General features: G+C 44.5%; 1 protein-coding gene across 2 annotated transcripts in view; it reads left to right on the forward strand.

Moving 5' to 3' along the window:
• The window catches only part of LSP1 (lymphocyte specific protein 1), a 102,945-nt gene that overhangs the window by 77,573 nt on the left and 12,993 nt on the right, over positions 1-12,379 (forward strand). For both annotated transcript variants that reach the window (XM_077321497.1, XM_077321498.1), the window contains exons 4-10: positions 525-843; positions 2,018-2,131; positions 2,372-2,415; positions 2,992-3,073; positions 4,811-4,951; positions 5,411-5,491; positions 7,144-7,260. In XM_077321497.1, the coding sequence (XP_077177612.1) occupies positions 525-843; positions 2,018-2,131; positions 2,372-2,415; positions 2,992-3,073; positions 4,811-4,951; positions 5,411-5,491; positions 7,144-7,236 (874 nt within the window). In that variant the 3' untranslated portion in view covers positions 7,237-7,260. The remainder of the gene's footprint in view (positions 1-524; positions 844-2,017; positions 2,132-2,371; positions 2,416-2,991; positions 3,074-4,810; positions 4,952-5,410; positions 5,492-7,143; positions 7,261-12,379) is intronic.

Genomic DNA, 12,379 nt, shown 5'->3' on the forward strand with positions numbered 1-12,379 from the left:
CGATCGGCACCCTTCCTCATCACGGACTGAGCCCGCCCTAACACCTCCCAGTCTGCCCTTACCAAATTATTTAGTCTGCGGCGCCGCGGTTTTAAGATGTTGTGTAGGGAAGATAAGATGTTACTTGTCAGTGACTTGAGTTTCATTGGTTGGCAAGGCAACTTTTCAACAGGCGAATGATCATTTCAAGGTAGATGCTGTTCAGGGAGCAGTTGTATACTCTGTCCCTGTGTGCAGCACAGGGTGTAGACAATTTTACCCAAAGTGACCACTCTAGAATAAATTATATTGATTGCTTTTGATGCACCTGTTCTATCATTGAATGGCACCGTATCTTTTGCATTTCCTCGATGTGCTGGGAAGCATACTTTCCTGACCTGACTTTCCTGAATGATCTCATCACCAAAGGAAACCCCAACATCTTCAAGTGGCTTGTCTCTCATACCTAAAGGGCTGCTGGTACTTTGAACAGAATCATGGTGGATACCTTTTGTGCATTCAAATGCCATCTTTTCTAATTCTAGGTCCCCAAGGCATTCCTATACAGAAGAGGAAAGCAACTTAAGGGAAGTGGAAGTCAAACTCAATCAGGTCCATCTGGATCAGGAGCCTGATTCTCCAGTAGTCATCCGATTTGGATGTGGGCCTTCAAGCTTTCTGAAATTCGTTCCTACTTCTCCTTCATTCGATCAGAGCGAAATAGAAGCAGAACTGGAGGGGCAGCAAAAGCTCAGTGAAGTAGTGGATGTTAGAGAGGAGAACCTGGATTTTGGAGTTGGCGGGGAGAACCAGGGTGTTACCCAAGAGAATGACCATGACGAAGAGGACAAAGAAAAGCAGGAAGTAAGAGAAAAAGCCCTGTTCCTTCACTCTACCCCAATCTCATTTGTATGCTGCTGCTGCCTAGTGTCAATTAGACCAAAACTGTAGTCTGAATGAGTCGTCTAAGGCAGTGGTCCCCAACCTTTTTATCACCGGGGACCACTCAACGCTTGACAATTTTACTGAGGCCCGGTGGGGGGGGGGGTAGTTTACTCCTCTACTCTCAACCACTGCCCTAACGCTCTCTGATCACTATGGTAATGTTGAAACATCCCTTCAAAATAAGATATAGACATGCCACAACAATGAACATAAGGAACACTTTATTTTCATGGACATTTTAACTCATGACAATGACAAATCATTGGGAACCCTGAGCTTGTTTCTCTGCAATGAGATAGTCCCATCTGGGAGTGATGGGAGACAATGACACCCGAAGTGTGTTGTAAAGGGCTGGAGGGAATGAAGTAAAGGGCCGGGGGGGGGGGGTGAAGGCGTCCTTCGCGGCCCACCTCAAATTAGTTGATGGACCACATGTGGTCCGCGGCCCACAGATTGGGGATCGTTAGTCTAAGGCAGGGGTAGTCAAACTGCGGCCCTCCAGATGTCCATGGACTATAATTCCCAGAAGCCCCTGCCAGCATTCGCTGGCAGGGGCTTCTGGGAATTGTGGTCCATGGACATCTGGAGGGCCGCAGTTTGACTACCCCTGGTCTAAGGCTTGATCCTAGTAAATTTTCCATACTCCACACACCCCCAAAAACCTTTTGCCCAGATGCTCCAAGCTGATGATTTGCTCTTCTTATAGTCTTGAAACAGATAGGCTCAGCTAAAAAGGAGGCAATTGGGGCAGGCCATGAGGAAATAGTCAATAGATGACAATAGGGAAGTTGAAAATCTGAAGAAAAATCATGTGCTGCTGGTTCTGGAGATTTCCAATTCTTTATTAAAAAGACAGAAGTAACCCGGGTGTTTTTCTGTTGCTAACCTGGCCCACTAGGTTAAGCTCATGTGATGAGTACCCTCCTGTGCAACTGCAATTTAAATCTGCTTGCTCTTCTCCTGCTTTATTGGTTACACTCAGCAATAGTGCGGATCTGCTTGAACTGCCATGATGATTGCTGGCATACTGCCAGTTTACAGATGTGCAGCTCTCATGTGCAGGCAACACCTTTCATAATCACTTTACCTTCAGGAGAAGAAGAGAAGGAGGGATGAAGAGGCAAAGGCACCTGGAAAGCGCCAGAGAGCTCCGAGCATTTCTAGCCTGGAGGAAGAATGTCAGCCTCCTTTGAGTCCTACCATAAACGTAAGTTGCTACACATAATAGTTTCTATTCATGCCAAGATGGTTGATAAAATTAAACAAAAACATCAGTGTGCAAATGGAGTTGATGGGAGGAGAGATCTCCCAGTACAGGATTTACCTCTCCTTCCCCCGTCTTCTAGCCTTAGCTTGAAATTTCTGAGTTGGTAGGAAAGATATCAGTCTTATCTGTTCTGAAGACCATGAACTGAACTGTTAACAGTCTCTTCTATCCATTCTTTAGATCACTGAGAGAACTGAATCACTGAACCGCTCCATAGAGAGGAGGTAACTTCCACCTTATTGCTGTATGATTTTATGTTTCCATTAGTTAAAAGACTGGAAGATTCCATTGGGGGGAAGAACTGTTGAAGCAAGGAACTGGACTGTTTTCTTTCTGGTCCTATGATGATGCAATCATGTTTTGGTTTTTCCTTTTACAGAGTAAAATATTATGTCTGAATGCAGTGATTACACATTTGCCACAAACACAGATGTGAGACCACGTTTGGTGTTAACCAAGGTTAGCTGCTGTGAGCAAACCATGGTTATGACAGTTTTCCTGGTCTTTCTTGTCTATGTGGTGGTAAGATGACCTTGCTGGTCTCTCCTAATCTATGTGGGAGAGAGGACAGAGCTTGGTTTCACATACTAAAGTATGGGCTAAGACTCCAAAGCATAGATAAGTATTATATCTCTAGTGGTCCTTGCTGTGTACATGGACTAGCATTATTTTTAATAGTGAATAGAAGGGACCAGTGTGAATCTGACCGAAAAGGGAAGGTAGAGCAATTGACAGCTGAGTTGGGTCTGTGGTATCCAGCCTTAAGTCCCCTTCCCACCTATCCTCTGTTTTCCTTCCAGCAACAGTGTTAAGAAGACACAGGCACCTCTCCCTGTTTCCAGGATTGATGACAAACTTGAGCAGTACACTCATGCCATTGAGGTGAGGTGAAGACATTAAGCCCTGTTCATAATATTCTTTTTTGCTGTTTCCAAAATTGTTTTTTGTGTGTACTCCTTTCCTTGTTCTCTCTCCTGACTAGATTCCTACTTTATATGACAGTGGCTTTGAAAATCCAACAAAAGCCCAGTGGCATCTAAAAGACTAATGGTCATTTCAGTTAGGAACCCCGCTGGTATTGGCTCTTAGGCTGTGAAAAGATGGTAGAATAAATCTACTGCTTACACATTAGGTCGAGAAAACAAGGTGGAGGATGATTACAAGTGGGGTGGGGGGTGGGAACCATGTGGCTCCCTCAATTTTACAGTTAACAGAAGAACCCGTGTTCCTGCTAGAGGTAAACATTACGCATGAAGAGAAGTTCTTGTTTTCAGGATCTTTAATATCATCGGACTAGATTTCCAGGTAATGACTAGTTTTGTTGTGAAACTTCAGGTTTGTAATAATTGCATGCAGCCAAACAATTCAAATAGAGCACAAGGTCTCTTGAAAAAAGAATATAGAAGTTATAATGTCTATCTCTAGTAGGAACATAGTAATTCTTCTGTTAACTGCAAGATTGATGGAGCTGACACTCCCCCCCCCCCCGCCCTGCTTGTACACATTGGATCCAGCAGCTGGCATTACTCTGCAAACATTATATTTCATATAGGCAATACTATTCCAAAAGTGGAATCCTATGCACGATGCTGTGCCTGTACCTAATAAGCTCTCTATGGGCGGAGGAACCAATGCACACAGATGCCATTGCTATCCTATGCCCAGTGGCACAGACCAATTCTGTTGAACCTCGAGGGATGGAATTAAGCCGCCTTCTCTGCCAAGCCCTGATAGCTGTTTATTTGTTCATTTTTTGCTACCCTATTGTCACTGTTCCACTCATGCAGGAGCAGCCTGGGAGGCCAAAACAGACCTGGAAAAAGACCTGGTCCCTGACAGCCCAAGGGCAGAGAGTAAGGAAGCACTTGTGCTTGCATACTTTGTGCAAAGCCTTGACCACTAGCTATACCTGCCTGCAGAGTGCACGGGCTTCCACTTGCTTTGCACAAGGTGGGGCACTCTCTGGTTCCCACCCATCAGCCCACCAGGATGTTCCCTATGGTCTTAATGTCCAGTCCAAACTTCCTCTTCTGTAATTCTGAAACAGAAATAGTCTTTACGTTAGATGTGTTCCAGAATGTACTCAGTGTCAGGGCACCTGCTTGCACTGGAGTTGACAGGAGGTGTTATCACAAAGTTCTTATCTACCAAAATTCCTCCCTTCAAAGCAATAATTTGAGCTGAAGAAAGACCACAGTAGAGCAGAATATGCCTGACTGGAGTAAAGAGAAAACGGGATGTGGGCATAAAAACAGTGGAGCACAGTTCCTTTAGTAAGAGCCTAATGGTTAAAGAAGAGCCTCTTGTGGCGCAGAGTGGTAAGGCAGCCGTCTGAAAACTTTGCTCATGAGGCTGGGAGTTCAATCCCAGCAGCCGGCTCAAGGTTGACTCAGCCTTCCATCCTTTCGAGGTCGGTAAAATGAGTACCCAGCTTGCTGGGGGGTAAACGGTCATGACTGGGGAAGGCACTGGCAAACCACCCCGTATTGAGTCTGCCAAGAAAACGCTGGAGGGCGTCACCCCAAGGGTCAAACATGACTCGGTGCTTGCACAGGGGATACCTTTACCTTTACCTTTAATGGTTAAAGATGCTTTCACTCTGCCCTAATTATTTTCCAGACTTCTAGCAAGATCCCAAAACCAGCCCGTCAGCTTTCCATTGAACTGCCTGCCAACAGTGCAGTAGTGGCCAGCACAAAGAATCTTTGGGAGACTCGTGAGGTTGCCGTTCACTCCCCAGTGAGGACAACCCCCTGTAAGGTAGGACTTGGGGCTTGGTGCTCACTGAGATTATACAGTTAAGAAAAGGCTAAACCCATATGAAGGAATGCATGTGATGGCAGAAAAGAAGCCTTGTTGCAGGAAGGAAACTTTTCATACTATTTTTGAGCCAACACTCCAATGGGACACTACTGGCTGATAAACATGTTTTAGTCCATGCCTTGGCTGAGCTTTAGTCCATGCCTTGGCTGAGCTGTCCAGGTTAGGACTTCTGTGCTTGTATTGCTGTCTAGAGGCCCTGCCTAGCTGCTGTGCCTCCTGATATGCCTCAACCACGAAGTGTGGGATTAACCTGTTGCAACCTTACACTTTAGAACTATCATGCTGCAAGGATGTTGCATAGAGGGTGCTGCAAATGTTAGCTCTCGGAAGGGATTTGTGTTTAAGGGAAGAGTTTTTGCTTTTGAATTGGAAGAAACACTATGCTTCTGTTCGTAGGACATTGTGGCTGGAGACATTTTGAGCAAGAAAAGTCTTTGGGAAAAGAAGGATAACACAAATGCAGATGGGAGTGCTAAGGTGAGCTATTACGTTTACTCCTGGGCAGGGGGTGGGGGTGGCCACCACTAGACAAAACATCTGAAGAGAATCTTCCTTGAAGATCAGCAACCCAGGATGCCTTTCTATATCTTGTAGTGGTTTGGGGCTTACAGTGTGCAAACTACTTATGTGTGTCTGGTGTGACATGAGTGGACATGCATATATAGTTTAGCCTGGGGTTAAAAAGTACAGTATCCTGTCTCATACAGTGGCCACCCAGTTCATTTGGATGGCCAACAACAGGGCATAGAGGCTGCAGCCTTCCCCTGATGATGCCTTCTGGCTCTCAGATTCAGAAGCTTAGTGCTTCTGAATGTGGAGGTTTCCATCGGTCACCATGGCTAGTAGCCATTTTTAGATTCATGGAGGGTGTCTACCTAATTCCCTTTTAAAGCTACTTATTCATATGGCCAGCATTACAACCTCTGGCAGTGAATTCCACATTTTTATCACTCTGTAAAGTAGTCCTTTTGTCCATCCTGAACCTACTGCCCATCAACTTCACTGGATGCCCTTGAGCGCTAGTACTTTGGGAGAGGGAGAAAAAACTCTCTTTGTCGGCTCTCCACCTCAGGAGTAAATTTATAAACCTCTATCATGTCCCCCCTTATTAATCTCTTTTCTAAAGTGAAAAGTCCCAGGCTCTTCAGGCTTTCATCATAAGGAAGGTGCTCCAACCCATTGGTAATCTTGGTTACTCTCCTCTGTCCTTTTTGCAGTTCTCCTGTCTTTTTGAGATATAGAATCATAGAGTTGGAAGGGACCTCATGAGTCATCTAGTCCAACCCCCTGCACTATGCAGGCCACTCACAACCCTATCGCTCATCCACTGTAACCTGCCACCCCCCTGTGGTGACCAGACCTGCACACAGTATTCCAAATGAAGCTGCACCATGGAGTTATACAAGGACATTACAGTATTGACCTTTCCTAATAATCCCCAGCAGAGAGCTTGCTTTTACTGCACTGGGTTGATATTTTCATTGAGCTATCCACCAGGTCCCCAAGACCTTTTTTTCCTCTCAGTATTAGCAGATTCAGAACCTATTAGCCTATACTTGAAGCTGGGAATTTTTGGTCCCAACTTAGTTTGCCACATTGTCACCCAGTCTGTGGAGATCTGCTTGGAGCTCTTCAGAGTCAGCCTTGTTTTTCACAATCCTGAATAATTTTGTGTCATCTGTAAACTTGACCACTATACTACTCACCCCTAGTTCCAGATGCTTTATGAATTAACTAGATCATACTGGCCCCACTGCTTCCTTTGGTCCATTGTGAGAACTGTTCACTTATTCCTACTCTTTGCTTCCTGTCATATTCTTGTGGTATGCCTGCCTGTTACTAAAAGGTGCATTATGCGTGTGTGGTCTCCTTACTGTTTGGCTTGTTGACAAATAATCCTCCTGGGCCCATACAAGTATGTTCCTTTCTTTTGAGTCAGGACCACTTGCAGTACGTTATTTTCAAGTTATCTAGTGAAATAACCAGACCAAAGTTATATCACTTTAAAATAATGAAAGCTAAAACTATAGAAAACAACATGGCCATTGCACAAAGCACATGAAACATAGTGAAATGGGAGGTAGCTTTTTTTCCTTCTGAAAGTTCTCCTGTTGTTTTGTCCTGCTTAGGTAAAACTTCCAGGCAAGAAGTACAAGTATGTGGCAATTGGACATGGCCAATACAAGAAGGTGCCAATAGATGATGAGACCACAGAACAATAGCCTGCTTGGGCTGCAAATGTGTGGGTAGGTACAGTGGACAATGACTTCAAGCTCAGAATGTGTGCCTTCAATCATTACTACATGTGGACACTCTCGAATGTACCATAACTTTATTTGACATAACTTTCTAAAACCAAGAAATAGCTTATGACTCAAATTGACTCTACTACTGCTGTTTAAGACAGATCAGCATAATGTGCTGTAAGAATAGGGGAGCTTGTCAGCTTTCTGGCACTGATGTCTGACACGCATGAAAAGACAGATTTTTCCCCATAGAAATACTTTATTTAATCTATATATACAATGTTAATTTCTATTATCTTGAATCCAGAGGCTGGGTGTAATGTACCATGGCTTCTGGAGTACAGACTGTATGTGGCCATGGAAGGAAATATACAAGGGTTGCCATAATAATCAGGATCCTAGTGCCTGTTAACCAGAATCAAAAAGGCGCTAACTCACTTTCTTCGTACAACATCCTACCTCTCACTTCTCGACCACGGCTGCTTCTCTAGCACAACTCATTTTCCTTTCAACGTTACCTCGAACTAGTGGGCTTGTATTTCTTTATCTGTCATTTGAAGACTTACATGGTTCCAAACTCATTCTTAGTTGAGACTTCCCACACATCTGCGCCATCGCTGGATAAAAGGTTGTCTAAAAAACCCAAGCCTTACTTTTCATATCCATTTTAAAAGAAAAAGGGAATTGATAGTGCAAACCAATTCATGACCTACATCTGATGTGTGCAATCCAGTGCAAAGATTGTATGTATGTGATTATAAGGAGTATGGGGTTCTGTAAAGTTATTAACACTCAGGAGATTTCTACCAGTGAACTTCTGTGTCCAGAGAAGAGATACCTTTCAGTGCTGCTAGTGTGATCAGGAAGGCTCCAAGTACATCCACCAGCTGGAAGAAAATATGTCTCTCTCTAGTGGATGGATTCTGACTTGTGCAACTGGGTAGATAGGAAAGGACACACTGAGCTTGCTGCAGCACTCTGCCTTTGTACCTCCCCCCCAACATGCTGCTGTTGTAAAGCAGGTGGTGGCAAGGTCCCTCTGCTGTTGCACACCCTCATAGCATGACTGAAGCTGTCTTCTGGCAGGGACATTCCATTGGTCTCTTCTTAAGGATGTCTGTGAACCTTCTCTATAGAAGTGGCATGTACTTGAATTAAATGTCCTTTGAAATATTAAAGTGATTCTAATCATTATCCAGTTCCTCAGCAAGAACTCACCCCACAATCTTTTTCAGCCATTTCACAGCATATAGCTAGTGAAGCCCTCACTAACCCCATCTACAAAGTTTACAAAATCAAATCAGACATGTTTGAAAAAGCAGCAGCAATGAGCATGTCAGGATCTCTTGTTCTCTTCAAATAATGTTGGTTCCACCTTAAAAAGCAGTAAAAAAATCTGTCCTCTCAAAATACACATCAGTTTTAATTGCCAGAAGGGGACTCAACTTACCATGTTCCCCTTCCCCTGCCCTTGCTGCTAGTTGAAAACGCACCAATTGGGAGGGAATGCATAGCAGTGCCAGCTCAAGGTATTTCACCACCCCAAGCATGGTAGCAGTGGTCATGCAGGGCCAGGAAGTACTGACTGAGCCAAGACTTGCCTGTTGCTTTCTTACAGCCATCTGAGCTTCAGAAACACCACTAGAACCTCTGGAGCTCATCTTCCATCGTTGGGATACATGTCAAAGGAGACCTGAAACAGTAACTTTGTGTAGCTTAGATGGTGAACCCCCCACCTACCCACCCAATAGGAGGGCATACCCCAAGTCATATATGCATATTTCCCTCCTTGCAGTTGAAAGGAAGTGTTTGTTAAATAGAGCTATACAATATGAATACTGATACAGTTTTAGTCTTTTGATACAGGTGAAGATCTAGGGATTTTAGGCTTTCATGATATAGGCGACTGTGATACATATTACTTTAAATGCAGTCACTTTCCCAAGTATTGTTTCAATTACATTACTATCAGTCCTTTTTGCATCCTGTACTGAATGCACAAGCCAACATTGTAGTGACCAGTTGAGTACCTCCAAGCCTTATTCCTCCTGTACAGTTGTAATGTCCGATAAATAACAAGGCACAGCAGGCTACTTATTCCTTTGATCTTCAAAAGAATGGTGAGTGGCCAAGTGCTACTATTGGTGCACTATCTTAAATATTCACTCTTAGTCTTGGAGGTATCCCCGTTAGATCACTGGATACCTGGAACCCTATTAATAATAAGCTTGCTTTTAGCCAGAAATGAATGGACTAACCTTTTGCTGGAAGGTAACAAGGGAGCCGAATTAGACAAGAGGTTCATTTCTTCCATGAAATGCAGCTGTGAAAGTTTCAATGTGATCAGGAGGAGCTTGACCTCCTTCCCATTTCCCCACTCTGACAATTCCTCCCCCTCGGAGCTACTTTTTACGGAATGAAAAGCAACTTGGAGCAAACTCTTAATGGGAAAGGTTCAAGGCATTCCTCTCAAAATGGCTGTTTACTTTAATGGCAGTCACACTTGGTAAAACAAACCAGGGTAATTTTCTTGTGGCTGCTGCATGTTTTTTGGCCCTTAACCCCTGTTGCTGAAGAACAGAATATGCATTTCAAGCTTTCTGAAAGGTGGCACAGTATTCTACGGTATAACACAAGGGCTACTCCTACTTCTACAGAATTTGGGAGCTATACTTCACATCACACTTCTCAAAACATCAATGTCAGGAAAAAACACTTTAAGTACAACTGCATAGTATCAAATGGAAATGATACTCATACCCAGTCAGCCTGATTTTCCCAATCTGAGGCACACCAGGAGGCAGCCAAAGCTCTCTGAGATCTTAAAACAACTAGGTAATTCTTTCTATTCCTTTGCAATTTCAATCTAAACTTAGCTACATTACAGTAGGGAACAATGCCCTCTGAGACTGTACTGAACTGATGCTGCTGGAGTTAATTTGCTTATCTTTAGGCACTTACTTAATGGCACTGCCTTACTTAATGGCACTATTTACACAAAGCAGTATGAAGATCCATGCAAAAAAAAATCCTGGGTAATTCCCATTTTGTATAATGACTGGGACTGCAAATTCCAGGTTTTTCCTGAAGAATTGGGGGTTTGTGAAGGAGAGAGACCTCAGCGGGTATCCTCCATAGCCTCCATTCGTTTTATTATTAGTAGTATTAGTATTTAGATTTATCACCCACCACTATTGGCAAGCCGTCTCACAGCGGGTTACACAGTTAAAAACAAACAAAACATGCAAGTATCGTATCCCATTTAAATTATGTATCCTGGTGGCAAAAAACTATCCTCCCACCCCCACAGCAACAACAGGCTACCTCTCGGTGTGCTGTAGGGCAACTACGCATGCCAGTAATCCGCCAACAGTGGTGACTCGGCTCAGTGATGGTCTCTTCTATGCGGGCCCATCTGACCTTCCATACCCTGGCTTCAACTATAGACCTGGCAGAAGAGCTCCATCTTGCAGGCCCCGTGGAATGCCAGTAGCTCCCACAGGGCCCTTAGTACTTCCAGGAGCTTGTTCCACCAAGTTGGGGTCAGGACCAAAAAAGCCCTGGCCTTGGTCAAGGCCAGGCAAACTTCCCAGGGGCTGGGGATCACCAGCTGGTACCCACAGAGTGTAAAGCCCTGTGGGGGGAGGGTGGGCAGCATAGGACAACAAGTGGTCCTTCAGATATGTGGGTCCCAGACTGCAAAGGGCCTTAAACATCAAAACCAGAACCTTGAACCTGATCCGGGCTGCAAGTGGTAATCAATGTAGCTGCCCCAGGACTGGCTGCAGATGGGTCCTGCATGATGTTCCTGTGATGACCCTAGTGGTTACATTTTGCACCAGCTGCATTTTCCAGGCCAGAGACAGGGCAGGTCCATGTAGAGTGAGTTTACAGAAGCCAATTCTGGAGGTGACCGTCACATGGATCACCATTGCTAGGTGTCCTGAAGACAGGTAGGGTGCTAGTAGCCTTGGCTGACATAGGTGGTAAAACGCCTGGCGGACTACCCTTGTGACATGTGCCTCCACAGATAGTGAGACATCCAGAGTCACCCCTAAATTTCTGGCCTGGGCCACAGTGTTCAGTTGCCAGAGTATGTAAATGCGCTTCCTGGCCCACCTAGGGGAACTGATCTCTTTGTAATTTTGGGAAATCTCCAGGCTGCACCTGGAGGCTGGCAGCCCTAGGATTCAAGTATTGCAAAATATTCTAGAACTGCAGGAAAACAATAATCTACAAAGTACTTGATGCATCTAAGAAGCCTGCAGGATCAGGTCAGTGGTCTGTCCAGCATCCTGTGTCACACATTGACCAAACAATTGCTCTGAAGTGCCAAGAAACAGGGTTGCAAAGGCCAAGCCCCCCCCCCCTTCCTTCTGTTGCTGGCTTCTAGCACAATTACTTGCTGTAACAAGCAAGCTCAATGGCTGATTGTTGTGAAGCTCACAGAGCTACTTCAGCTGGAATGAAACATTTGCACTTCATATTTTAACATGCTATAGACTGTATGAGCTCACTATTAATTATACATTGCTGAAAAACTGAAACTCCCGATCACTGTGTAATTTCAAGCCACCAACTATGCAATCTCTCAAACAGCCCTAGGTTGTTCACACAAGCCGTCCCAATCCATGATTGGATTCAGACTTGGTGAACCAGCTGAAAGACACAGCAAGGCTTGGAAAGCACTGTGTCTAGAGTAGAAATGACTGCCTGCCCTTTCTACATGCAAACACTTGCACTGGGTAGCTACTTCAATTCTGCCAGTGTATAGAGGAAAATGACTACAAATGCACCCTGAAGTGTGGTTCAGGAGTAATGCACCTGAACTCTGAAAGACTCTTACCTACTGTCTGCTCAAGTGTTGCCTCCGATTTTACCATACTCTTGTTTTGAACATACATCTTTACCATAAGGTAAAAAATTGCTGTAGATCTCTATCTTGCCTATGCTGGTCATGTAGGCTATATGTGAGTTAAGTTCCCAGGAAACTCATCTCTGTTCCACAGTGGCAAGGAATCCTCAGCTGTTTTCTAGCTGCAGCCTAGTCATGTCTCACCAAACATGTATGGTAGACACAGCCTTAGAGTGAGGCAAGCTTTCCCATAACAAGTAATTG

The sequence above is a fragment of the Paroedura picta genome, chromosome 2 (assembly GCF_049243985.1).
Source record: "Paroedura picta isolate Pp20150507F chromosome 2, Ppicta_v3.0, whole genome shotgun sequence".
NCBI lineage: Eukaryota > Metazoa > Chordata > Lepidosauria > Squamata > Gekkonidae > Paroedura > Paroedura picta.